The sequence below is a fragment of the Populus alba genome, chromosome 15 (assembly GCF_005239225.2).
Source record: "Populus alba chromosome 15, ASM523922v2, whole genome shotgun sequence".
Lineage (NCBI taxonomy): Eukaryota > Viridiplantae > Streptophyta > Magnoliopsida > Malpighiales > Salicaceae > Populus > Populus alba.
In genome coordinates this window covers 2,757,130-2,782,782 of record NC_133298.1, presented here as the reverse complement: position 1 = coordinate 2,782,782, position 25,653 = coordinate 2,757,130, and the positions used below count along the sequence as shown (strand labels likewise).

At 34.1% G+C, this 25,653-nt stretch overlaps 3 protein-coding genes across 3 annotated transcripts; 1 reads left to right on the top strand and 2 right to left on the bottom strand.

Moving 5' to 3' along the window:
• Positions 1–3,555: 3,555 nt before the first annotated feature.
• Positions 3,556–5,978, bottom strand: LOC118028363 (uncharacterized). Its single transcript, XM_035031929.2, has 2 exons — positions 5,557–5,978; positions 3,556–4,350 (listed from the first exon to the last, which is right to left on the bottom strand). The coding sequence occupies exons 1-2, from the start codon at positions 5,685–5,687 to the stop codon at positions 3,867–3,869; spliced, it is 615 nt and encodes a 204-aa protein (XP_034887820.1). The 5' UTR covers positions 5,688–5,978; the 3' UTR covers positions 3,556–3,866.
• Positions 5,979–11,536: 5,558 nt separating this feature from the next.
• On the top strand, positions 11,537–12,561 carry LOC118028372 (uncharacterized). The gene is made up of 3 exons (XM_035031941.2): positions 11,537–11,960; positions 12,040–12,084; positions 12,167–12,561. The coding sequence occupies exons 1-3, from the start codon at positions 11,660–11,662 to the stop codon at positions 12,322–12,324; spliced, it is 504 nt and encodes a 167-aa protein (XP_034887832.1). The 5' UTR covers positions 11,537–11,659; the 3' UTR covers positions 12,325–12,561.
• Positions 12,562–18,996: 6,435 nt separating this feature from the next.
• On the bottom strand, positions 18,997–23,846 carry LOC118028338 (binding partner of ACD11 1). Its single transcript, XM_035031895.2, has 5 exons — positions 23,599–23,846; positions 22,039–22,142; positions 21,876–21,951; positions 19,860–19,943; positions 18,997–19,781 (listed from the first exon to the last, which is right to left on the bottom strand). Exons 1-5 carry the CDS (start codon positions 23,614–23,616, stop codon positions 19,209–19,211), a joined length of 855 nt encoding a protein of 284 aa, XP_034887786.1. The 5' UTR covers positions 23,617–23,846; the 3' UTR covers positions 18,997–19,208.
• Between the last annotated feature and the right edge of the window lie 1,807 nt (positions 23,847–25,653).

Here is a 25,653-nt window from a genome sequence, read left to right as displayed (position 1 = left end):
GGGACGGAATCCGGGACCGGTGATGTACTGATCTTTGCTTATAGGAGGGATAAGCACACGAGACCCAATATTTACGTGGTTCGGCAAATTGCCTACATCCACGGGGAGGTTCACTTTATTTAGAGATAGAGAAAGAATACAACACATGGAGGAGGATCACATCCCACTCACTCCCATCTCTCATTTGCTACAATAGGCAGCAGCTGCTGGTGGCAGCCCTTCCTCTTTCCTTTCTCTCTCTTCTCTCTACATGTCTCCAATCTCTCACGCTTTTGCTCTTTAAGATCATGCCTCTTTTTATAGGCAATCAATGGCAGCTCTTTCTTGCTCCTTTGTCATCAAAAGGGTGGCTGCCAAACTCCATTCTTCTTCAAACAAAAGGTGACTGCCAACTTTCTCTCTTCTTCAAACAATGGTGGCTACCAAAGTCAAGTTGGTGTTGCACCAACAAGCCTCCTTCTTTGACAATGTCAACATAAATTGGCAAATATTCGCAAACAATCCCCCCTTTGCCATTTTATGTGGGCAATTGTCATCTTGCTTCTTCAGCACACGCTCTCTGGAGCGTTTCTGAAATGAGCTCCTTTCATGCCTCACAACCTTCTCTAACGTGATCTCCGTTTGTCGTGTATGCCACCGGTCTAAACTAGGCTCCTATCATGGCCATAATTTGCAACATATAATTGAAAGTTAAACATGTGCAAGCCTCCTTTCTTCTTCACAGTCCACAAATTCGACCACCAATCAAGACCTTCAGATCGCCTCAAACTGATTCAGCGGCCAATCTACTCTTAATAATTCACCACTGTCATATATTTGGTCTCAAAATCTCAAACACTCGGACCATACCATTGCATCCGGAATGATCAAATTAACTGGAAACATGTCTTGAATCGTCAAACGCACTTCAGAAACGGCTAAGATTTGATTTCAAAACAATTCTTGGCCTCCAATCCACGGCTCAGATTTACACATATCAGATACCAGGTTGCCCTAGGATCAAGCTACACTGGACCAATATCACCTCGAAGGATCGCGGCTCGGAACTACAGCTACAACAACTCAGCTACGGCTACTCGGCTCAGCTTTGGTACGGCTCGCAGGCGATGACATGGTAGGTGCGCCCGCTATGCTGACATGTTAGTACTAGTCAATTGACTTGCTGACTGTGTATGTCTGATGTCATCCTGCATCATGCTGACTCATCCTTTGCATGGCACTGTGCACAACATATACGTCACTGCATTCATGTCTAAAACTTTCAACAATGAGTCGGAAAGTCAACACATACCGGGTGAAAGACAACGGTGAGCACAAAGTTCCGCGCGCCTGAATGAGGTAGACGAAACCTTGCCGGAGAGTGATGGCAGACGTGCAGCAAGTCCGACGTAACCGATATTTTGACTGCCTTTTTTTTTTTTTTTTTTTTTTTTTTTTTTTTTGTTTCAACAAGTGGCTTCGTTTCGTCCTCCTCTACACGGTGGGATGGTCAAAACACACAATTTTGACAACTTTCATTTTTTGAGCAAAGATCAAACACCACTTTAAACCAAAAAAGCTCTGATACCATTTGATGGGGCGGAATCCGGGACCGGTGATGTACTGATCTTTGCTTATAGGAGGGATAAGCACACTGAGACACAATATTTAACGTGGTTCGGCAAATTGCCTACATCCACGGGAGAGGTTCATTTTATTTAGAGATAGAGAAAGAATACAACACATGGAGGAGGATCACATCCACTCAACTCCCATCTCTCATTGCTACATAGGGCAGCAGCTGCTGGTGGCAGCCCTTCTCTTTCTTTCTCTCTTCTTCTCTCTACATGTCTCACAACTCTCACGCTTTGCTCTTTAAGATCATGCCTCTTTTATAGGCATCAATGGCAGCTCTTCTTGCTCCTTTGTCATCAATGGTGGCTGCCAAACTCATCTCTTCTTCAACAAAGGTGGCTGCCAACTTCTTCTCTTCTTCAACAATGGTGGCTACCAAAGTCAAGGTTGGTGGTTGCCACCAACAAGCCTCCTTCTTTGACAATGTCAACATAATTGGCAATATTCCAACAGGGTGTACTTAAAAAAAAACCAAGATAAAGGTGGCACAATACTACATACAAAACCATATACAATGGGATGCAGCAAAAACTAAAAAATAAAATAAGAAGGAAGTGCGAAAGAAAGGAACTTTTTCCTTGAGCTTAGAGATAGCACAAATCCAGAAGGATAAGAAAAGAGGGGCATGTAAGAACCACGAAAACAAAAAACTTTAGGTGCATGGAAAACAAAAATTTACACCGTTGCCCTCCCTACAAATTCATTTTGGAGATCAGAATAACCATCATCTACCTCATTCAAGGAAATGAAAGCAATGAGTACACCTAAAAGAGACGAATAGAATCAGCAAACTCGAAATATTTATATGTGCTTGGTAGCAACGATCAAGGTCTAAGTCTGCTAAACACGAGTGAAGAGAACAACCGGCGATGTCATAAAACTATGGAGCTTAAGAGCCAGCAGAACATTCTTCGAAAGCCCAGAAACTTATGCCCTTACAGCCATTAAAACTAATCAACCCAGATGAAATTCAAGCAAGATTTCAATTAATCAAGTGCGAATTCACCAACTTAAAAATGAAGGCAATCAATCAATTGTTTATCACTGTTTCCACTCCACCATATTAGATTCCAATTTTCTATAACACGATCAGAGAGTAATACAATGCCATTTGAACACACTTGTAAGACGGTAAGATTTAGTATGGTCTCGGACATGTTCTCTTTTTTTGAACGGGGAGAGGGTTCTGCAGTGCAGGAGCCGGTTGCTTTCTTTCCAAAGCCGGAGCAATTCAGGCGGAATAAAAAGTGTGGAAGGTTATTCGCTACGTATTTGGGCTATAATGAAGATCGATTTCCCAAACCGTACATACTTACCCATAAGCAGTGGGCTTTAACCACCCCGGCCTTGTCATTTTTTCTCTATAAAGCGTTCGCATTAAAAAAAAAAAAAACCCACGACGGTATTTAAGGATCCTTTAGGGAAAAATGATTAAGGTTTGGTTCACCAAGGATTCCCTTTGGTTTTCTTTTGATCTTCTAACAAACTATGCTAATGAATAAGCTAGTGATGATTAGAGTGATGGACCAGATCACCGGTGGTTTGTGATCCAGTGGGGCATTAAAGCGACGGGACTTCGCTGAACCAGCATGAATAGTCCATATAACCTGACCTTGGTTTGGAGCCTGCTGCTGCTGAAGAGCAGCTGGCCTCCGGTCCGGCTTCCCAGAGCAGGATTTGTTTGAGACATGCACAATGTGGTCCGGGCTGCGAAAAGAACGTGACGTGACGTTGTAAATTTGGATTTGAATTGTTTTGAAAATTAATACTAGGAGAATGGTGGTTGATTATTCAGTTTCAGAGACGTTTTATTGGTGATAGGTTCAGAGACTTGTTAGTATTATTATGTGCGTCCTTTCACAGGTCATGGGTATCATAGATCATTGTTTGTGCAGCATTACAGTTGGCCTAAATATATAAATCAATAAACATTCATTAGAATCAAAAACAAAAACATCCGGATTTTATATCATTATTTCTTGAATGAACAAAAATGTCAATGAGGCCAAGCTAATGCAAATTCTAAGAGAGAGAAAAGAGGCTCAGAAGCATCAACCAGAAAAGGGGGCGATTTATAAACCGAACGATAAAAAGAAACATGGGACCAAAGGTTTCAGACTTTCAGCTATCAGTTTCCGCATGACTACGTTGTGTCCCCTCAAATCACACCTCAACAAAACTTCTTGTACAGTTACATCTCAGAATCAAGTCAGGCTCCACAACAAACACGAGATAGAAAATACCTTCGACTGTTAGTTTTGCAAAATATACTGCATTATGTCCTTCCGGAAAACCCCCTGATATCCACTTCCCCCGCCAATGTTGTAGTATGGTCTTGACATTTCAGGGCACTGGATGCTCAAGTGCCTGTACTGTGTAAAAGCTCCAGCAGGTCTCAATGGCCGCATCATCATTGCAATGGATGGAAATGGTTTTGACCACATATTTCTTGCTGAGGTGAAAAGATGCCTATCAGATTCCTGGTGCCTGGATGTCTGGCCAATGCTCGGAGCTTTCAGGTGGGAAGTGTTGTTGGTTACCTGCTTTGTAACATTTGTATTTGAGCTAGCACCATTTGTGGGTTTCACAGGTGGGGGACCACGAATCTGAGCAGAAGGTTTCATTCGGTCCAGCCACCTCAGGATCCTGTTACCAAGATGCCGACCAACCTCTATGTCTCTATGTTGTATATTCAGGTGAACTTTAAGAGCAACATCAAAAACAGCACGTGTTCGCCTATGAAGTTGGGAAAAGGAAAGGATCATATGAAGTTATTTCAAGGCCTGGAAAAAGTTTCAACCAAGAGGCATAAAGAAATACAAAATACTGGCAGCATAATGATCTGCAACAAATAAGAATGATAGTAGCACCGACGAGAAATAGATGCACAGTACATAATAGCAAGCAAACCAAGCTGGTATGGAAATGGAAAGCTGAGCGGCATTACAGCCATGCTGAGTGAACCTTCCGAGCCTTTTAGGCATCCAAATATGTCTCAATTACATTGACTTCATGCATTCATATCTTTAATAGTCGTCCAAACAGTTGTCTGGCATCAAATAGTATATAGTGTGTTGATTTTTATCAGTCATCAAAATCTATGGTCTGATATTAAAAGAAACCCCGGCAAACCTTTATATCAAAACTATTGCTTAAAATTTCAAAATTTTGTAGTGGTTCTGGAATAACTTTGTGTAGTCAGGTATGTCCGGATTCAAACTAGAAAGAAATCCACTTAGCACGATTTCACTCTTCACAACCTTGAAACAGATACCCATTGTGGAAATGACCATTTGCAAGGTAGCATGCAAGGAAACAACTCTAGCACAAGGGAAGTCATGAAAGAGATACTGCCAATGGACGTTGTCCAGCTAATATACAAGACTACAAATCAGAGTTACAGAAAGAATGATTAAAATGGAACTCAATGCATCAGATGCAAGCTCCTGATCAACGTTTTAAGCAAATCCATTTGGCATCCTAATCGACAACATGAAGTAGATATACTGCTAGTGCATAAGTGTCGACATTCAAGACCTCATCTCAAACTATCCCAATTTACTCAAGGAAATATAAATTAAATGGTTAAGGACTTGTAATGTGATGGGAAAATTGGATTAAGTCTGCACGAAGCAAGCACTCTCTATCAAACAAAACATGGACAAGCAGAGTCATTAAACAATAGGCACAGCTATTTCAATAACGTGTGAATGTCCATTTATAAAATCCCACAAATGAAGATAAGAATAAATAAACGTTCAGCTAAAAAAATCCCAAATTTATCAAAGAAAAAGCAACCCGCTTACTAATTTTCTATCGAAATGAATCGATCAAATAACTGATTAAACCCCTATTGCAAGCAGTGCCATCACAACAAAATCAGATACATCAAAAGAGCTAATCCATCAAAGATCGTATCATCAGAATAATAACAACACATACCTTTGAACAAACTGACGGATCCTAGGGTACTTAGGGCTGATGAGCCTACGTTGAATCCTTACAGCCAGTCTATAAGTCCGTTTCAGACCCAAAAAATACGCAGTTCCCAATGTGATCTCCCACAGCACCATCTTGTGTTTAATTCTGTCTCTCCAGAAACTTCTAATCTCTCTTTTGTTTACGTATACTGCCTATGAACTGTTTGTTTTGTGGTCTCTGTGAATCAAACCATTGGCGGTCTTATATTTCTTTTACATGTTAGTGGAAAAAACGATGGGTTTCGTTTTGAGCAAGTTAAGAAAAAGAAGAAGAAATGGATTCGCTGTGGAGACGCCAGAATTTTCGATTGCAGTGACGTTGGTGTTTTTTCTTTTTTTATCTATTTTAGTAGCGGTACCGATGGAGCAGAAGTTTATCTCAACCGTTGATACTTGATAGGTTATTAAAAGATGGACCATAGATGATTGGGTCTGAGATATAGCCAGCTTCTAGTAATGGATGTAGATAATTGGGCCAAGCCCACAGTTTCACTCAGATTCGGTATCATTCCACCCTCGGGATTCTTCGCCCCGCTAGGTTGGGTCTGGAAAATTTAACCGAAAAAACTAAAAGAAAAGGAGAAGTTATGTTGCTCTAGGAATAATTTACTATTTATTGGATTTAACTAAATTGTCCACGGGTCAAAATTAGTCATTTTGTTTTTTATTACATGATAAAATTATTAATTTAACCATGAAATAAAAAAGATAATATCCATTACTCAAGGGCGTTTTGTATTTTTTAAAATTTTTGAAATAGTGTAATTATTTTTTATACTTTTAAAGATAAAATCAACATAACTTTCTCGCATATGTTTTTTTTTATCATTTTATATTAGTTTTGATATAAATTTAAAGGTCACTTGGGGATATTATTGTAATTAACATGTTAAATATAATTGAAAAAAACTTCTTGCTCACGCCCAGAATTTAGACGATTCCCATGCCATTCATGCAGCGCGTGCAGGACAATTCAACAATCAAAAACTGCTTTTTAAAGGGTATTTCAAATGTCTCGACATCCCCTGTACGATGGACCAAACACGCTTGTAACTTGGGTTAGTGATCTTTTTTTTTCTTCCTCTTCTCTCTCTTCCTCAAATTTAGCGCCAGCCCTGCAAAAAGTCAAACCAACCTCTTCAATTTCTTTTTTCTTTGCATTTGATCATTATCCAATTTATTACAGTTTTTTTTATTTTCAATAATCTATTAAAAACATATTTTCCAATTTCACCCCTGCAATTTTTTAGTATTTAAAATTTCATCCATATTTTTTAATCACTATTTTGTTGCTTTGGATCATTTTTTAGATTTTGTTTTTTACAATTTTATTATCCTTAGATTTTTTCGTGCTTTGTTTTTTTTTACAAAGTTATCCCAATATCATGCCAATGATCATGAAGTTTGTGAGTCAAACTAATTTAATTGGGATTTTTTTTTTTTTAGTTTCCCCTTCAATATCAGATTTTTTGATATTCCATGTGGGCTCAGGTTGGGTTTTTTTATTTTTTCTTGTCAGTTTATTTATTATTATTGTTTTTTATTTTAGTTATACTATATAAATTACCTATTGAATCAATGACTCAAGTCTCAAAAAAAAATTCTTGATATTTTTTTATATAAAAAAAATTAACCAGCCCACGAGTCATGAATTTAGCAATCACCCAGTACTTCTAAAGCACTTGGAAAAGTTCATTGAGCTTCATTATCTAGTAATTACAATTACATTACAAGAAAAACTAAAACATTTGGGAAATAATTGTTTATGTTTTATTTGTATTAACGTGGGTGTCCGAGTCAGTTTATGGACGTCTCGACTAATCCCACGGACCATGAAGTTAACAATCATATAAGCCTCTAGTAGTTCTGAAGCTTGTAAAACTCGAATTGATGATCTTTATAGAGAAAACTTAGGATTTGATCAGTTAAGCTACACCTATCGGGATTATCATTGTTCATGTTTGATTTTGCAACAATAGGTTCATGTTTGATTTTGCAAAAAAAAAACAAATCAAATTTGTTGTTAGCAAGAAATTACAAATGGAGGGACCTAAATTGAAATTGTCGGCAAAATTATGGTTTCTCTCCTTTTTGGGCACTGTTTTGTGAGAACCTTTCTTCATTTCTTGCCCTGGCCTTACGGACAGTATCGGTTTTGGTCTTCTTCTTTTTTAAAATTATTATATCATTTTTTTTTTCGCAATTGAATCTTTTTATATTGAAGTGATTTTGAAATTGAAGTTGATATTTACTTCTATTAGGTTAGCGTGGACCTATTGCGCTGTCAAAACATCGTACCGACAATGGTATCATGTTCGATTTTGAAAAGAAAATTAATTTTGTTGTTTGATTACAAATGGAGGGACTTGAATTGAAATTTGGCTCTTTTTTTCCCGACACTGTTATATCGATTTTTTGGTCCTTTCTATTTTTTTTATTATGTCAATTTTTTTGCCTTGGCCTTTTGGACAACAGCAGTTTTGGTCCTTTTTATTGGTTTTTTTTTTATTATGTCAAATATGTGCTTTGCAAATGATTCCTTTTATATTTAAGTGAGTTAATATTCAAGTTGTTATTATGCTTCGATCAGGTTCATATTCGATTTTACTAAAAAGAAAATTGATAATTTTTTTTTGCAAGAGATTACAAATTGAGGGACTTGAATCCATATTGAAGGGAAAATCAACCTTTTTTTTTTTCTCACTGCTTTGTCAGCGCTTTTATTCATTTTTTTCCTTGGTATTCTGGACAAAATTGGGTTTGGTCCTTTTTGTTTTTTTATTATGTTATTCTTTTTGCAACTGAATCCTTTCATAATAAACTTCTTTGAAATCAAAGTTAATATTCTACTTTGAATAGGTTAGTTTGGACTTATCACATTGTCAAACACCTTCATGACAGTGGGTTCAAGTTTGATTTTGCGAAAAAGAATGTAAATTCTTTATTTATGAAAGATTACAATTGGAGGGACTTAAATTGAAGTGGGGGGCAAAATTTTAATTTTTTTTCGGCAGTGTTCTGTCAGCGCCTTTCTTCATTTTTTTCAATTCCTCGGATTTCTGAACAAAACTACATATTCTATCATGTAATTTTTTTTTTTTAATTTAATATCGACGTGATTTGCGACTGGGATTGATATTGATATTTTTGTTTTAATTTGGTTAGCGTGGACCTCTTACGGTGTTAAAAAAGCATCATGTCAATGGGTTGATGTTTGATTTTTTAAAAATGTTGTTGTTAGCACAAAAAATGAAATTGGAGAGGCTTAGGCAAAAAGCTTTATAATTTTAGCTATGTTTGTTTTTTTATTTTAAAAAAATTATTTTTTTTAATTTTTTTTGTTTTAAATTAGTATGTTTTTGATATTTTTATATCATTTTAGTACGTTGATATTAAAAATAATTTTTAAAAAATAAAAAAATATTATTTTAATATATTTTTAAGTAAATAATACTTTAAAAAATAATCACAACTATATTCCCTAACTTGCTGAGAATTTTAAATAAGATCTCTTTCGACCCTTTTAATATGAAAGTTTTGTGTGTCGATTCAAGAGTTCATTTTGGGGAAAAAAAATGAAAATTGGAGGGACTTTGAAGCATTTATGTTTAATATCAATGGGCTTTTGTTTTCACATTCTTACATATTTATTTTATTTGATTTTATTCAATCACTTTTCTATATTTATTTTAATTATTATTTGATTAGATAGAAATTTTATATAAAACAATTATTAAACACAACCAGGTTTATAATCCATTTTACAAAATCAAATATTTTTATTTATAATTTTTTCTCAACTTTTTAGATTAGAACTTCGTCAACATTAACAGCTCTTTTATTTATATTTTTTGTGCAGATATCTCTTAATTATTTAGTCATGTTCAGTTATGATTTATTTGGTATAATTTAAAAAAAAATTAATATAAAAAAACATTTTAAAAATGTTATCATTACCCTGTAATAAAAAACTTCTGTTCTAACCCATATCAGCTAACTAGTTTTAGGATGAAATCCATGTTTGTCTAAATTGTTGTTTTTGTTTTTCAAGTTGAAAAGCATATAAAAAATATGTTATTCAACCTAAAAAAACAAAATCAGAAGCACAAGCTTAGAAGAAGGAAGCCTTATTGGTATGTTTGTGTGTAGATATGATGAGTTTGCATGAGAGCATTGTTTCCTTCCAAATTTTGTACATTACAAATCAGAATGTTCACGAACGAGGGTGGACCAGTTTTAGTAAGATCCACTCAAGCCCTAAACCCCAATCATTTGGGCTTTTTAACTTTCGACCCAGGTCTAGCCTTATATGGAGTTTTAATAGGATTTTATTATATATATATATATATATATATATATATATATATATATATATATATATATATTTGGATTTTGTCAATTCAAAATGGAATTTGTCTAGAGGCGACAACGAGCTCAAGGAATAGATTCTTTTTTTCAACTCCTCCAAGAAGCTCCAAAATAGAAACTTGTCTTGCAATACATCTCTCACTCATTGACACACTCGCCCGTGAGTGACCAGCACATGGACACGATGACAAAGGCCTGTTGTATTTAAGATTCAACGATTATAGCAAATCAATGAAGATTTCTATTAGTGTCCATGTGAGATTTAGGATTTATGTGAGATGCCGTAGTGGTGATAATTTAAAATATTTTGTTATTTATAAATATATTAAATTTTTTTTATTTTTTTTGATATTAGTACATTAAAATAATTAAAAAATATTAAAAATTTTATTTTAAATAAAAAATTAAAATTTAAAAGAAAGTGGCTTGCATCTTGTTTCTAGGATCTTAAGTTCGAACGTGTTAATAATTTTCTTCACTTTATTTTTTACACAAAGTCAAATTTTATAGGTAAGTATTAGGTAATTGTTTCGAAAATTTTGTTTTCAAATGTAAAAAAATAAATCTACATAATGCATTATTTATTTACAATAAAAATTCTAAATACTCAAAATTTAATGTATAATAAGTAAAGTTATTTTTTAAAATATTAAAATTACAATCTTTTTAATTAGTCTAGAAACGCTTAAGTTAATCAGTCAAATTTGTTAAATTTTTAACTCAAAATACAAACCTAACTATATTTAATAATATATTAAAAACATATCAAAAACATAAAAACATGCCAAAAACACCATGAAACCACTCAACTATCCCATAATTTCAACCTAATTTTCCTCTTATTTTTAAAGAAAAACACCATTTTCGTTAAGTTTCCATCGATAAGAGAAATTTATTAACAAAAAAATCTTTGATTTTTATGGCTGAACAGTGATCAAACAATAATTTTATTATTTTTTCAATGAGTTTTTTTCTCCTTTTCAATAATATAAAAACTATAAAATAGATAAAATAAATTTTGAAGCTAAAATAAAAACTCAAAATATAAAGGTACTTCGCTGGATGAACATAACAAATCCTCTTCTTCTTCTTTTTTCATAATTTTGTTAATATAATGTAACTACACCTCATATGAGTTATGGATGATTCTAACTAGCAAAACTACTCACACTTTCTAGAAGCCCTGATTTAGACTGGTTACTTAAACTGAAGATTTCTGGAACTAATTCGAGGAATCAAACATGTAAATATATTTAAGTCAGGCATCTGCAGGGTATGTGCCATAATCTTTTGACTTTATTTTCTATTTTCTAGAACTATTTTACTAAATATATCAGGTATTATCATTTTCCTTTTTCTTTCCTGGAAAAGAAGAAACGCTGCTGAGCCCATACATTACATTGACAATTCCACACCCACCCTTGACCCTCCCTGACAGTAGAAAAAAACAAAAACAAAAAAAAACAAAAAAAACTCAATCCATGTCTCTATCTTCACTTTTTAAATGCATTAAAGAAAGGGAAAATATTTTTAGCATCGAGGATTAACGGACAAGTAAATACCACCTCTCCTATTAAAAAACTCAGAGCGTAACAGTTGCCCCTCTCTAAACAATCAATCAAACTAGCAGCCTCTCTCTCTCTCTCTCTCTCTCTCTCTCTCCTCTCCCTCTCGCTCGATCTATCTATCCGTGGATAATGCAAAGACAATCTCTAGGCTCACCAGTAACCAAGCTCCACACCAATGGAGGAGCCGACACTCTATCGTCGAGTGATAATAAACTACTATTCAAAGACCTACCTTCTAGTTCACTCACACCAGACGCTGACGACTTGGATCATAAATCAATAAAACCACGCCGATTCTCATCCTCTTCACTATCATCAATACTTTCATCCCCGGCTCCAGCCCCTGAGAAACTCATCCACCTGATTCCTTTCCTCACCCTCTTTTGTTTCCTTGTCCTCTTCCTCGTCTCTCATAATCCTTCTCAATCAGGTACTGATAAATCAAAATCTGTAGCTCTCTTGTTCTTTCTTTCCTAATTACCCTTTTCCTCATGGCCTGTTTGTCGCAGATTTGGCGCAGTTTAATGGATTCAAGCGAGTCTCCAGCCATATAGGTATAATGCAGTTTGAATTAATTTATTCTCTTCATTTTTTGTTCTTTGTATTTTATTTTTATTTTCTGGGTTGTAATCGTAGAAGAAGCGATCGAGAGTGTCGGTGACGTCAGTGGACTAAGCGCGGTCAGAAGAGGCGATGTCCTGGCGATTCGAAGTTTCAGGAACTTGCAAGAGATTGCTGCCGACAAGCGCGCCCCCCTTAAAGTTCGCTCCCACCGAAAATTCTCCCATTTTTAAGCCGCATTTTCTGCCCCTTTCTTTCTCACCATCTCTGCTGTCCGCCTCCTCCAGGCTCCTGGACCTCTCTGTCTCTCAGCGTGGCATGCGCGTGCGACGTCTTCCTGCACGTGCGTTGTATATTTGTTTTTCTTTTTGAATATTTTCGCACGTGTGCATTTAATTCCTTCTCCCTGTATTTTTTTTTAAAATGATATTTTATCTACATCCGGCGAGAGAGCCTCTATTCGTGGCGCTTGTTTGATTGTTTTCATGGAGGCTCGCAAGCGAGAGATTTTTTACAGAGAAATATAGAAAACATGAAGATACGGGGAGGGGTGACATAATTGCGATTGTTATGATGCGTTGGGAAAGGCGCACGTTAGTTTTGTCGGGATGAAATAGGTAAGAGTGCGCTTAAAGGGTGTGTGGTTGGAGTCCAGCTGGAGAAGAGGACCGTTGTAGCAGTAAATACTAGCCTTGGGATTTTAGGGGAGCCAGCTGGAAAGTAGGGTAGTGTATGGCAGTATCGGATACTCACGGTACCCGTGACTTTTTCTTAATTCTTGTTAAATAAACTGTTTTGATAACCTAACCCCCAATTTCATGGTAGTTTCATGATCCATCCATGGCTGTCAGCTCTCTTCCAATCAGCTTTCACCGCTCTAAAATTTCCATATTGGTGTTACTGCGAGTTGCATCTGGTCGGATGTAAAAATGGAATCCCATGTCTTAACTAATAGCAAATCATGCAAGGGAATCTTCATGTTAAGGACAAGTTGCCAACTTGATACATGCCTAAACCTTTTCCTTTGAATAGTTTGGTAACCTTTTCAAGTGTTGTGGTTCTTATTTTTTTTTTTTTTAATTTGATATATTGATGGTAAAAATAAAATAATATTTTTTATTTTTTTAAAACTAATTTTTAATATCAAAACAATAAGAGAATAAGAAAAAAATAAAATAAATTAGCCTGAATATGTGTTTTTTTAAAAAAAATATATATTCCACTAGAATCTTATGAAGTGTATGAGAGCGTGGTAATATTATTTTTTAAAATGTTTTTTATTTGAAAATACAATGAAATAATATTTTGTTATTTTATAAAAAATATTTTTGATTTGAGTATATTAAAATAATTTTAAAATATAAAAGAATTGAAGCAAATAAAAAAATAAAATAAAAATTTAAATGTTTTTTAAAATATCTTTAAAACACAATTCAAGGCCGCTTTGTCGTTCGAAAATCCCATGTTATTAGGAGATGGGTGGAATTAAATGTGGATATTGAAAGGGTGAAGACCGCTTTGTCGTATCCAAGGCTATGTAAATATGTCGATTTCATTGCAATCATTGTACCCTCGTTAAAAAAATAGGAGACCTGTCGTGCCACGTTATTTTTCTGTTTTGCCCGGAAAAGCTCCTCTCTTTTTAGACATCCCGTTCGGTGAGGAAATGGAGGAGTAATCCGACATTGATGATGGCGCATGATGGCGATTCTGATCACGGGGTGCCTTTTGATGACAGGTGTCAACATAATAATGCATCATGAAAAGAAGGGGTAGATGTAGGTGATGAACGGCATCGCTTTTCGCTTCTTCTGGACCCCAAGGCGATGAGATATGGGTCCCAGTTAAGGGTATCTCTATGATACGATAGAACACGTATCGGGTTTACAGATTACAAATGGAATGTGTAACCTTTAAGATACCGTATTGTATTGTGAATTATTTTTTCCTGTCACAAGGAAAAAATTGTTTGATTACGTAAAGAGATTCTGTTTTTTTTTTTTACATTATATTTTGTATATAATTATATTTCAAATCTTAAGTTTTTAAAAAATAAAATAATTTTTTTTTTTATCTATGAAAACAAGTTTTTATTTATTTTGTATACAAAAATCTAGCTTTGACTTGTGAAATGGCCTATTATGGGGTCTCCCAATAATTTTAATCAAATATAATTTTTATAAATCTATTTTTAAAAAAAATTACAGTTAAAAATATTTTTAAAACTTTTTTTTTTTTAAATCAGAGCCCCAAAAATTAATATAGTATCAAACACATGCTAAATAAAAAACTAAAAAATATTAGTCTTTTGCACACACTGCACATGCAGCATGACAAAAAGTGCAATTCATTGTGGACTTTGATTGTCCTTTTTTAGTTCCTTTTTAACCAAATTAAAAGCAATTGCATTGTTAACAAAATGAAAAATAAAAATAAAAAGGATAAAGGTAAAAACAACGAGGAAACTAGATGGTGGTTTCAAAATTTGTGTAAAAAAATTCGTTTTCGCTCTCCTACTTCCAGAATGATAGATTTTTGGTCTCTCAAGATTCTCATAAATTTAATTTTAATCCAATATCTTATTTTTTTTATTGTTACATCTCTAGTTTAAAAAATAAGATAAACAGTTGTCGAATTTTATTGATAGAAAAAAATAATCTTGGTGGATATTGATTTCTGTTATGGAAAGATATATTTTTTATGTTAATTAATTTTATTTGACGAGAGAAATTTTATTGAGGTTTTATTTGTCATTTTTATTACTTGAAATAATAGATTTTAAACTTTTTAATAGTTTTGTTTTTTAGTTTAATTTTCAATCAATATCCTTTTTTATTTTTAATTTATTTAATTTAATTATTTTCAAAATATTAATAAACATATCGGGAGGTTTTTATAATTTCATACAGGAGATTGTTGTGTTTATCCACTAAATAAATAAATAGCTTGATCGATAGTGATTTTTCATCCATTATTGGCGTCATTATCACGAGGAACAGAATAGATAAGGGTTCTTCTCCAAAGTGATTCCGTTGATTGGGCTCTGCAGCCACGAGTGGGAGCCTGGCGACATGGTCTCGTGCATGTTTAACAGGCTGTTTTATTTGGTGGAGCCCAGCTCGTGACTGCAGCTACCAAAATGGTAGAAGAGTACATACTACAAACGACAGGAGAATGCACGAATTGGAGCGTGCACTCGTCCACCAGACCCAGCTTTAAATACCCTAGCAGAAGCTTGATATTTTCCATCCTTGTTCTATGCTATTTTTGTCCCTATGAACCTTAAACTATGGAAATCTAAAATCAAATTAATCTCCAAAATTAACTGCTAATTTAGATGGTATAGCATAAAAAAATAATAATTGTGTAGTTTGTCTGCATTAAAATATAAAAAATAACTAATTCATTGAAAACCATATAAAAACCAATGATTTTTGAATTCAGAGGGAGACACCAGGTGACTGTGGCATCTGTCAGTAAGAGAGTAGGGAATTCTTCCTCTAAATGCATGATGTGCGATTCTAATATTCGAGTGTGTTTGTTTTTACTTTTGTGGTTGAGGTTGTGGTTGGGTACAACCCATTTATGCACAAACCTCAACCACAAAAGACTATTTTTTCTTGCTTTTTAATGGGTCCCACACCTAAACCTCAACCTCCACTTCAAATACAAACACACACTTCATCTCCGTTGCAATCCATCATTACTACAAAGTTACAAACAATGGAGCATGAATTCCACATGGATCCTTATGCTTTGTTTGTTTCAAGGAAAATGAATTCCCGGAATTCATTTTCCTCACTTTCCCATGTTTGGTGACTATCAGGAAAATAATTCAAAGGAAAACCAATTCCTTTCAATTCCAATCAACTTAAACTTTCCCTTTCCTCGTAGGAAAGTGTTTTCCTTTCCTTATCAAAAGGAAAACACTTTCCTATTTTGAGCTCCGTTAAAACATAAAAATCTCTCTGCATCTCTGTCCAAAAACAAAAACAACTGAAAAGCACGATTGAATCACACTCTTCAGTTCAGGTTTTTTTTTCCTCAACAAATTTCTATATTATTTCTGTATATTATTTCCTTTATGTTTTCATATTCTTCGTATTTTTTAGATTTGCAAGAATTCGTATATTTTAGATCAAGAATAATAGCAAATAATCCTTGATCTTGTTTGTCTATTCCAACAAAACTTTTATTTCTGTTAATTTATCTTCTGCCTGTCAATTTTTTTTCTCATACCCAACCTAGTTTTCTTCTTTCTCGTCACATTCAACCCAGAAAAACCCAATCAACTGAAGCATCACAATCAAGCCATAAAACACACATTTTTTCTTCCACATTCGGCACATTCAACATCTGCACAGAAAAACAGAAAAACCCAACCAATTGAAGCATCCCAATCAAGCCATTTTTTCTTCACACATTCGGCACATTCAACATCTGCACAGAAAAACCCAACCAATTGAAGCATCACAATCAAGCCATTTTTCCTTCACACATTCGGCAGCTTCTTGAGAGAAATCAAAATCCCCAACAAAACCCAACTAGCCCCTACCCTGTGACAGATCCAGCACAAAGAGAGACGCAAACATGAGGGTAAACTGTCGGGTGAGAGAGGGATGAGAACTGGGGATGATGAGCAGATCTTAAGGTCTAGCTCTCCTACTCCTTGCCCCTTCAATATGTGATGGTGTCTTGCTTCTTCAGAGAACAAGGGATTGGTGAGACAGAGCCGAGAGAGAACAGGGAAGAGAGACAACCGAGAGAGAATGATCTGTGATAGGCGAGAGAGAACGAACAGTGATAGGCAATAAAATTATTAGGGGGAATGAGGGGAATTAGGGGAATCAGAGGGGAATGAAAGGCGAGCCTGAGAAACCGAAGTGTAAGTGACCGATTGAGAGGGGAACGACAAACCGATTGCCAGGGGAACGACAAACCGAATGAGATGGGAATGACAGTGGAATGAAATGGGAGCAGAAACCGAACGAATGAAATTGAATGGGAATGAAACCGAATGAGGAGAATGAATGAAATTGTCTTTAATTTTATGGGAGAGAGTTAGAGATAGGCAGAACAGAGAAAATTACACGGGGAAGGGGAATGAAACCGAAATACGGTGAAGGAATGAAACTGTCTTTAATTTTATGTTAATTTATTCATATTGTTGTAGTAGAACCAATTATAATATATATTCGATCATTTGGTCCAAAATGAAATGTTGGCAAAAGCATTTATGGCAAAAAATGCTAATTTGAGGAAAATTTGGGTTTAGAATTTTGTGAACCAACACTGCTACAGGCCTGCTTGCTAAGATGGTTTTAATATATCAAAAATTTGGGTTCAGACTATGTTTGTTATTTGACAAGTATGACATCGAAACGTAATATTTATGCATGATTGTGTTTGATGTTAGGTATTTATATTTATTTCTTAATGATTATTTGATATATATTCAAGGGGTAATTGCCTTTACCCGTAAAAAAAAATATTTATCCAAAAAACCAATCAAAATATTTTTGTATGTATTTATCTTTTAAAAAAAATTCTTCATACCAAAAAAAAAACCCAAATATATAACTATTACCATAAACTAATTTGACTTTCTTCATATGAAAAAAAAAACTTATTTTAAGCTTTTAAAATTGAAAAAAATATATTACTAGGTTTTGCTTCAAAAATATTTTACAAGCTTATTTCTATATAATATGATATGATATATATAGTTATATTTTATAAAATAAGCTATGTATGAATATAGGATATAATAATAATAATAAAAAATTATCATTATACTTTTTAGATTTTATTTTTTTATTGTAAGTGATTAAATATTTTTTATATATATATAGATAAACTTGAAAAAAAAATTCATTAATAAATTATTTTCCAGTTCATTTTCCATAACACAAACAAACACCGGAAAGTGTTTTCCAGTTCATTTTCCATAACACTACCAAATATCGGAATTCACTTTTCCAGGAATTCACTTTCCAAAAGGAATTCACTTTCCTGCAAACAAACGGAGCCTTATCTTCAATCCACTTTCCTTCCCATGAGAAAGCGATGATCCCAAATGAATTTTATTGCTATGATTTTGAGAAATAGAGACATGGATATGAATTTTATTGCTATGATTTTGAGAAATAGAGACATGGATAAAACCCCTGATTGGATTTTATTATTATTATTAATATGGATATTCGGGCTAGTTTATGCATATCTTAACTAATTTTATGAGTTTTAAAGTTAATAATTATGTAAGTCTCTAATAACCCTGAAATTTATAAGATTGAAATTAGTAATTTTTAAAAATTAAACCTAGAATTTAATCTTAATCAGTTAATCAGTTAAGTTATATCATTCAGTTTTCTTGACTGGATTCTTGTTTGCTTATCAGGTGCTACATTCACCAAATTCGAAGGGCAACTACATGATGAAAGAGATCGCAGAGGATCCAAGTTTCTCATGTAGCTCCATTTAGCGAACCAGACACAAGATTACAGAACTCCATGCAAAAGTAGAGGGTTTGGAGGAGGTTGTTTCAATATTTTCAATTTCCTTTTTTTCTAATTAGGTTTGTGATATATATTTAATTCAGGTTTTATTAGCTAGATGATTTTAATTTACTATTTAAAATAGGAAAAAAAATTGATATATAGAATTTTAAAAACTGGAATTCTTTCTACAATTTAAATGTAATTTTAGGGTTTGTGGAATCTTGATTTCTACATTTTCTTTATACATTGCATCAAAAAAACCAAATAACAAGGAACTCGAAACAAAAATAGGAACCCGAGTAATTATTATTCTCTCTACAGTTAAGCTTAATTTTAGAGTTCGTGAATTTCTGGTTTCTTCATTTTTGCTAAAAGCTTCGTCAAAGAACCCAAGCACCACGGAAATCAAAACAGAAACAACAAAAAATTAACATAATTTGGTATATTCTTGTTCCAGGGAGGAAGAGTCAAGTCATTACATGCAATCTTATCCCGCTAATTGGAGCAACATGTCCTACATCACTGCTTTTCCATACTGGAAGAAGTAGGAACTCCGGCGAGTAATCGAGTGGTAGTAAAATACAAAAAGTTCAAATTCAGAAATTTACAATTACAAATTAAAGAATCAAACCTTGAGCAGGTGGAGGCTTGGAAGGCTGCTGCTCACTTTCACCAGATGCTTTTGGGGACTCAGATAGGTGGACCTGAGCATAGTCATCCACCATTTTCCTCTTTTGTTCCTCTTCGGACATCCCTACCTTTTCTTTAGCCATCTGACCAACATCCCCAGCTGCCTTTGCAACCTTATTGAATGTGCCTGTCACCCAAGCAGCCCCAGTAAACACGTACCTGTTACTCATTATGGCAGATCCTGCACTACTGACTTTCTGCTCAGCAGCTGCAAGTGCCAATTTAGTTTTCTCAGAAACCTGAAATTTCTGATCCACTTCCCGAACTTTGTCACCAACAACAGTGGTGCTAGCACTAATCTTCTCAGTGAGACCTATCTTTTTGTCTAAAGAAGCAACTTTAGCTGAGGCTGTTGAAGTCAACTGGTGCTTCTCATCAAAACTCTTGGCTTTGTTGATCGCATCTTTACCCAAGATAAAGCCCTTAGCAAGCATGCCAGTAACCACATCTTCTGCCTTATGAAGAGCTGATTCATCACTCGGAGCTTTATTTTCTGTTGCCTGTACATATTAGGTATAACCAGTTCAGTAAAGTGACAGGGTTTATCAACTAAAAGAAGTTCAACACAGCATTCTTACAACAAGTGCTGCTAAAGCAGCTGGTGGCAGCTGGTAATCTGGATCCAAAGTTACGGTGACAGGAAGGTCAACTATTGTTGCACCCTGAAAAAAGAAAAAAGAAAAAAAGAGTTTATATTGAAACCTGACATGTTACCAAAGAAAAGGGGACCGTGTATTGAATTTAGAAAAATACATATCCACTTTCAAAATGGTTCAATTTATTATTCCAAAACCTAATGTAATCATCAAATAATGATTGTAATATATCCCCTCTAGAGATTGTATTGTCTACCTTCCTCTGGTTTGCATATGTTAGACAGCAAATTTGAATAACTCCATGAACATGGTCAAACAGACTCCAAAATGTGATGGATAACAATCTATCAAAGTCATGTCTCGGATGAAGATAAAGGGAAATTGCTGCCCTAGAACCCAAATCAGGTCCACCAAGCAGACCAATTTAGGACTTTCAGAACAGTAAGTGCAATTTCAGATAAAAAATTTCAGCCAGAACATAGATGCTTTCACAAGAATGCGACCATAATTTCAAACAAAAAAAGCAATCCCAACCAATATAGGATCACATATCTCACGCTTGTAATTTTTTGAGTTAACATAAAGCCAATGCGAGTTCCAAAATCTTAAGATTTTTGAAGTTGTGATTGATATTTCATCTGGGGGGGGGGGGCTTTTATAGATCTAGGACCAAACTGAACCCAACAAAGCTTCAATCCTAATTTCACCCATTATGACCAGATGTGGTCTTCTAGGACAAGTGCTTCGTGCCAACTTTGGCATCCAGGAAAATTATTGATGCAAATTATCCAAATATCAGACCAGTGCAAGAAGACTTCGATAACTTCATATTAATGCCTCACTTTCAAGAGCCAACCTAGAGATAAAAGGGTGTAAGAATCTACTGCTGAGAAAATTGAAGATTGCAAGTTCAAAGAGACTTCATCTCTGCAAGGGTGGGTGACTCGCTTTAACAATATATTCACCCACCCGTTTATTTTCTCTTTATGCGCCGCACATCATTCCATTGCCGGCGAACTTGAAAATATTCAGCGGTAGGGAAAGAAATGAAGAGTTTCAAGTACCGTTTGCATAGATAGAGAAGGGTGGGAGCTAGAAACATTCGATAATTGAAGAGTACATATAAAACTTATTTTTGCCTGCAAATTTTTTTTTCACAGAGCTCTAAGAAGAAAGCTAACTACTAAGGAGACAACAGCTTGCCCACAGAGATCTAGTGATATGGAAGACCCAGGCCTCCTCTACATTGTTCTTTCCAATAGGAGGCAGCTCGAGGAAAGATTTTGAATATTGATACCTATAGATGAATGGAAAAGGTGTTGCCGTGTTGGTGCTGTCATGGAAAGGATGCAGATGGATCTGTCAATCACAAGTTGTTACACTAGTTTTGGGCTAAAAGCACTTTAAAAGCTAGCTAATGAATGGAGCTGAGTTTCACTCTTTTCACTCACCAATTCTGGAAGGAGAAAACATGAGAGCTTTGATATTATCTTATTGACTTATATTGTGTGTGCAAAAGAAGGAGCAGGAAAGGGCATTGACAAGGGAAGACGCTTCTCTATTAGGAGTTCATGTTAACGGTATGCAGAGGATGCTTTTACAAATGTAACAAGCGCAGCATGTGTGTGTGTGTAAGTAAATGGTCAGCACCTCGTGGTGCCTTTTTTAATAAATTTATTTTTTGTATCAAAACAAATATATGAGAAACCTTTGGATCACATAAATCAAAATCACAAGGCCGATGATTTTCTTTTGTTTTGAAAGGAAGACAGTTTGGCAATGATCAAAGCATGGTCATTACTAACAATTTGAACATACAAAATCCTAAAACTTCAGAAGCACATAATCTCAGTAAGAGACGATGCAGTATCTTGATATTTTCCTTCTAGGAAATAAAATAACATTAATTGAATTCATGGGTCATACATAATCAATGCACATATATGGAAATGACTGCACATTAATCTAGTGACGATGCATGTGCTGAAATATAATTACCGAAAGAAGAACAGCAGTGTCTGCTCCTTGAGAATCTTTGAAGGATACATATGCAATCTGAGATCGCTCATTCTCACTACATAAGCATAAGAGATGCTCAGTAATCAAACAACAAAGAAGAATGGAAAAAAAAGGGGGAATATGGAAATGAATAACGGATTACCTTTTCATTTCAACATATTCAATATCACCAGAAAAAGAAAAGAATTCCTTGAGGTCTTGCTCAGAAGCTCCTAAAGAAACATTACTAACTTTCACTGTTTTTACCTAGAAAAATGAAAAAATAATGAAAAATTGAAAAGCTTAGAGCCCTGTGGAACCATAAGGATATATAACAAGGATGCCAAGTAAAAACATAACCTAGAAATCTCATACTTGAATAATAGCATAAATATGGAAAATTACCACAAAGCAAGTGCCTACAAGGTTCAAATGAAATCCTCACCAATGCATTTTTGTAAAAAGGGCATGACTCATGGTGTCAAATGTCCCCTAATAAAAAACATAATAAGCTTTGCTGCCCCCTAGCCAGGTCTAAAGGATGAGAAGAACTTTCTATAATGAAACCCAAAAACAATAAATAACCCAGAAAGAAGCAAGGGGATGGAATAGAAAAATGAAAATGCAAAGGTCATGCGAAAGAATCCCTGACAAAAAAATGCACCAAAAGGCACGAAGAATATCAAACTAATTGAAAATCCAAATTTAGTCAGGTAAAATAATTGTGGTGCCAATCAGGCGGACTTCTTGTTCTTCTTGTATGCTTGATGTCTGATATACATTCACACTCACACAGCCTCACATCTACTATCAGTACAAAGGTCTGATTTTTTGCTTCTAGTGTATGATAACTCAATGGTCCAGCTGCCCCAGCCACGCCTTAAAATGCTCAAATAAAGATAGAGAAATTATATTTCACATATTCTTAAGCCTCACTTAACAAAGTCTCATTGCAAAAGTTTGACTAAACATTTTTTTTATATGAATAGGCGAGGCAGAAGAAACAATTAGAAACTATATTCCAATATGATGTATGAACCCTAAGGAAACCAACTAGTATGACAGTAACAAGTGGGTCCTTGTTAAGTCTAAAACATTTCATTTACATGTTCTTGTGCAAGCCAAAACCAAAACTATCGGAACACTCACAATTTTCACGATTGAAGCTTCAATTGTGAGAAACTGATAGGTTAACAGTCCTTCTTAGACTTCAAGTATGTAAACAAAAATTGAATAAACCTGGGATTACTCCAATCTAGTAACACAAGCCAAGCCACGCCGAAATAAATATTATCACACGCATTGAGGGATAACTTCCCATCTTATCATCATCAGGACACCGAAAGATTTATCCACCTATAATACACTCATCCTTGCCAAACAAAGATGTGCTTTGATAACAAATATTTTCAAGCAAATCATGTTATATCAATCCAAATCAAATATAATATTTCAAAAAAAAAAAAGAGCAAAAACAAATACTAAACAAGGGAAACAGACAATCATATATACAGATTGTAAATGATAAAGAGAAAGGTTTATCAGGCATGTGCATTTTGAACATAGCAAACAAAGAAAGCTTAAGATTGCACAAAAGCATTAACTATCGAACTCAAACAGATCTACGCATATTAATCAATTCAGAGAAATCAAACTTGCTAATTCACCAAAATGAAATCTCTCAAAAATCAAGAAGAAATAAATGAATGGCAATATTACTAACCGACATGGCGGGCTGCATTGGAAAGTGAGGGGAAGGGTTGGAGTTGTTAAAAGAGAACGAGAGAAGAAAGCGTTAGATGAGGAGAAAAGGAAGGGATTATAAGGAGGAGGTTTGAGGGGCAAAGGTGTGGGGGGGACAGACGCCGGCAGTCGCGGCACGTGCAAATGAGAGACTTCCGATATTGAAGTGAGAGATAGATCAATGGATGGGAGAGAGATATTATGACCTGTGTTTACTACGTTTAGTACCGTGGAAGAAGTTATTGTAGTTTTTTAAATATTGTTTTAAAAAAATGTTGTTAAATAATATGTTTTTTTAAAAAATTAATTTTGATATTAATACATTAAGATAATTTTAAAATATAAAAAATTAATTTTAAAAAAAATAAAAATTTTGAACAAAACCAGTTTCCTAAATGTTTTTGGTGCACCATCAATTATTAAAAGAAACTATAAGGCTAGAACATTTATTGTAGTTTTTTGTTTTTGACTTTTGCACTAAACTTACAACAATTATGAATTGAAATGATTTTTTTTTGTTCTTTTCAAATGCTCAACAAAAATGCCACAATGCCATGTAATTCAAAATCTTTTTGCCTTCGGTAAATGGGTTTTAATGTCTTTTCCGTTTGAATTTTTTTGTGGTGTGCTCATCAAGGATAATTTTGTATTTATACATATATAAAATATTAATTAATTTTTAAGAAGATAGCTGTGCATGACATGCATGCGAATACAAGTGAATGCTCTTGTATTCGTCGTTTGGTGTAAGTGAATCATCCAAAATCCAGTTTCCACTTTCCACGATGATGTTTTTACTCCTCACGGTACCGTCTCCCAAGCGTGTGTACCAAAAAAATGCTGGGTTTTGCTCTGGTGACTGTTTCATTTTTCCCTCTTCTTTTTTTAACTCTCTTTTTCTTGGATTTTAAAGTCTTCCACTACATCAGCCATTTAATTTTGTTTTTTATTTTTTTTTTTAATTTTAAATAATCCACAGAATTAAGGATTTTTTTTCAATTTAACCTTTCTTTGGTTTTTTTTACCTTTCAGATTTCGTCCCTTATTTTTTTAATTGTTAATTTTTTTTAAATTATTTTCTTGATTAAATTATATTTTCAATTGCATTTTTTGATATTTTATTACTATTTTTTAATTTTAAATAATCCATAAAAATTGAATTTTCTTTCTCTTTAACCCTTTTTTGTTTTTCTTATATTTTCTATTTAATTCTTATTATTTTGATTGTTAAGTCTTTATTTAATCATTCTCTTGATTAAATTATTTTTTTAATTACATTCCTCAATATTTTATATTAGTATCTTAATTTTTTTTTTTAATTTCAACCCTTGATAGTTTAGTTTAGTTCATTTTATTTCATTTCATATTTAGTCTTTATTTTTTTTATTGCTTCTTGTTTTGCTTTAAATTTTTTTATTGAAGCTTTCTTTTTTTTTCATCCATTATGTTTTATTTATTGAATTTTATTAAGCTTTTGGGTTATGGATTTTAAAGTTTGAACCAAGGGTTCGCTTAGATCTTTTTATGTTATTTTTTACAGTTGATTTTTATTGATTTCCATCTTTCTGCGATAAAGTTATTTTATCTCATGTATCATAGGCACACGAGTTTTTTGTATTAACCCAGCTTGACCTAACTCAATATTATATTATTTATTTGTTGTTGTTTTTGCCTATTTATTTTTATAATACTATCAAATTAATGTAGGTTTAACCTACCTCTTAAATTTTTCTTGCCTAATATTTTTATTTTTATCATACTATTGATAATATCCACTTTTTTCTATGTTGATCTGAGTCAATTCAGGTTGATCCTCCTACATATATGACTTGGGTTTTACTCTCGAGTCGGGTTTAAAAATTATAATAATAATTATTTTTTTTTGTGTTGACTTGGGTCAATGGTAAACTCAATTTATGATTCGAGTCTTGCCCTGATTGATCTCTGAATCGGTTTTAAAAATTATGAACAATAACAATTTTTATTCTTAGACTGACTTATTTCAACCGAGGGTCAACTAGAACCATGACTCAGG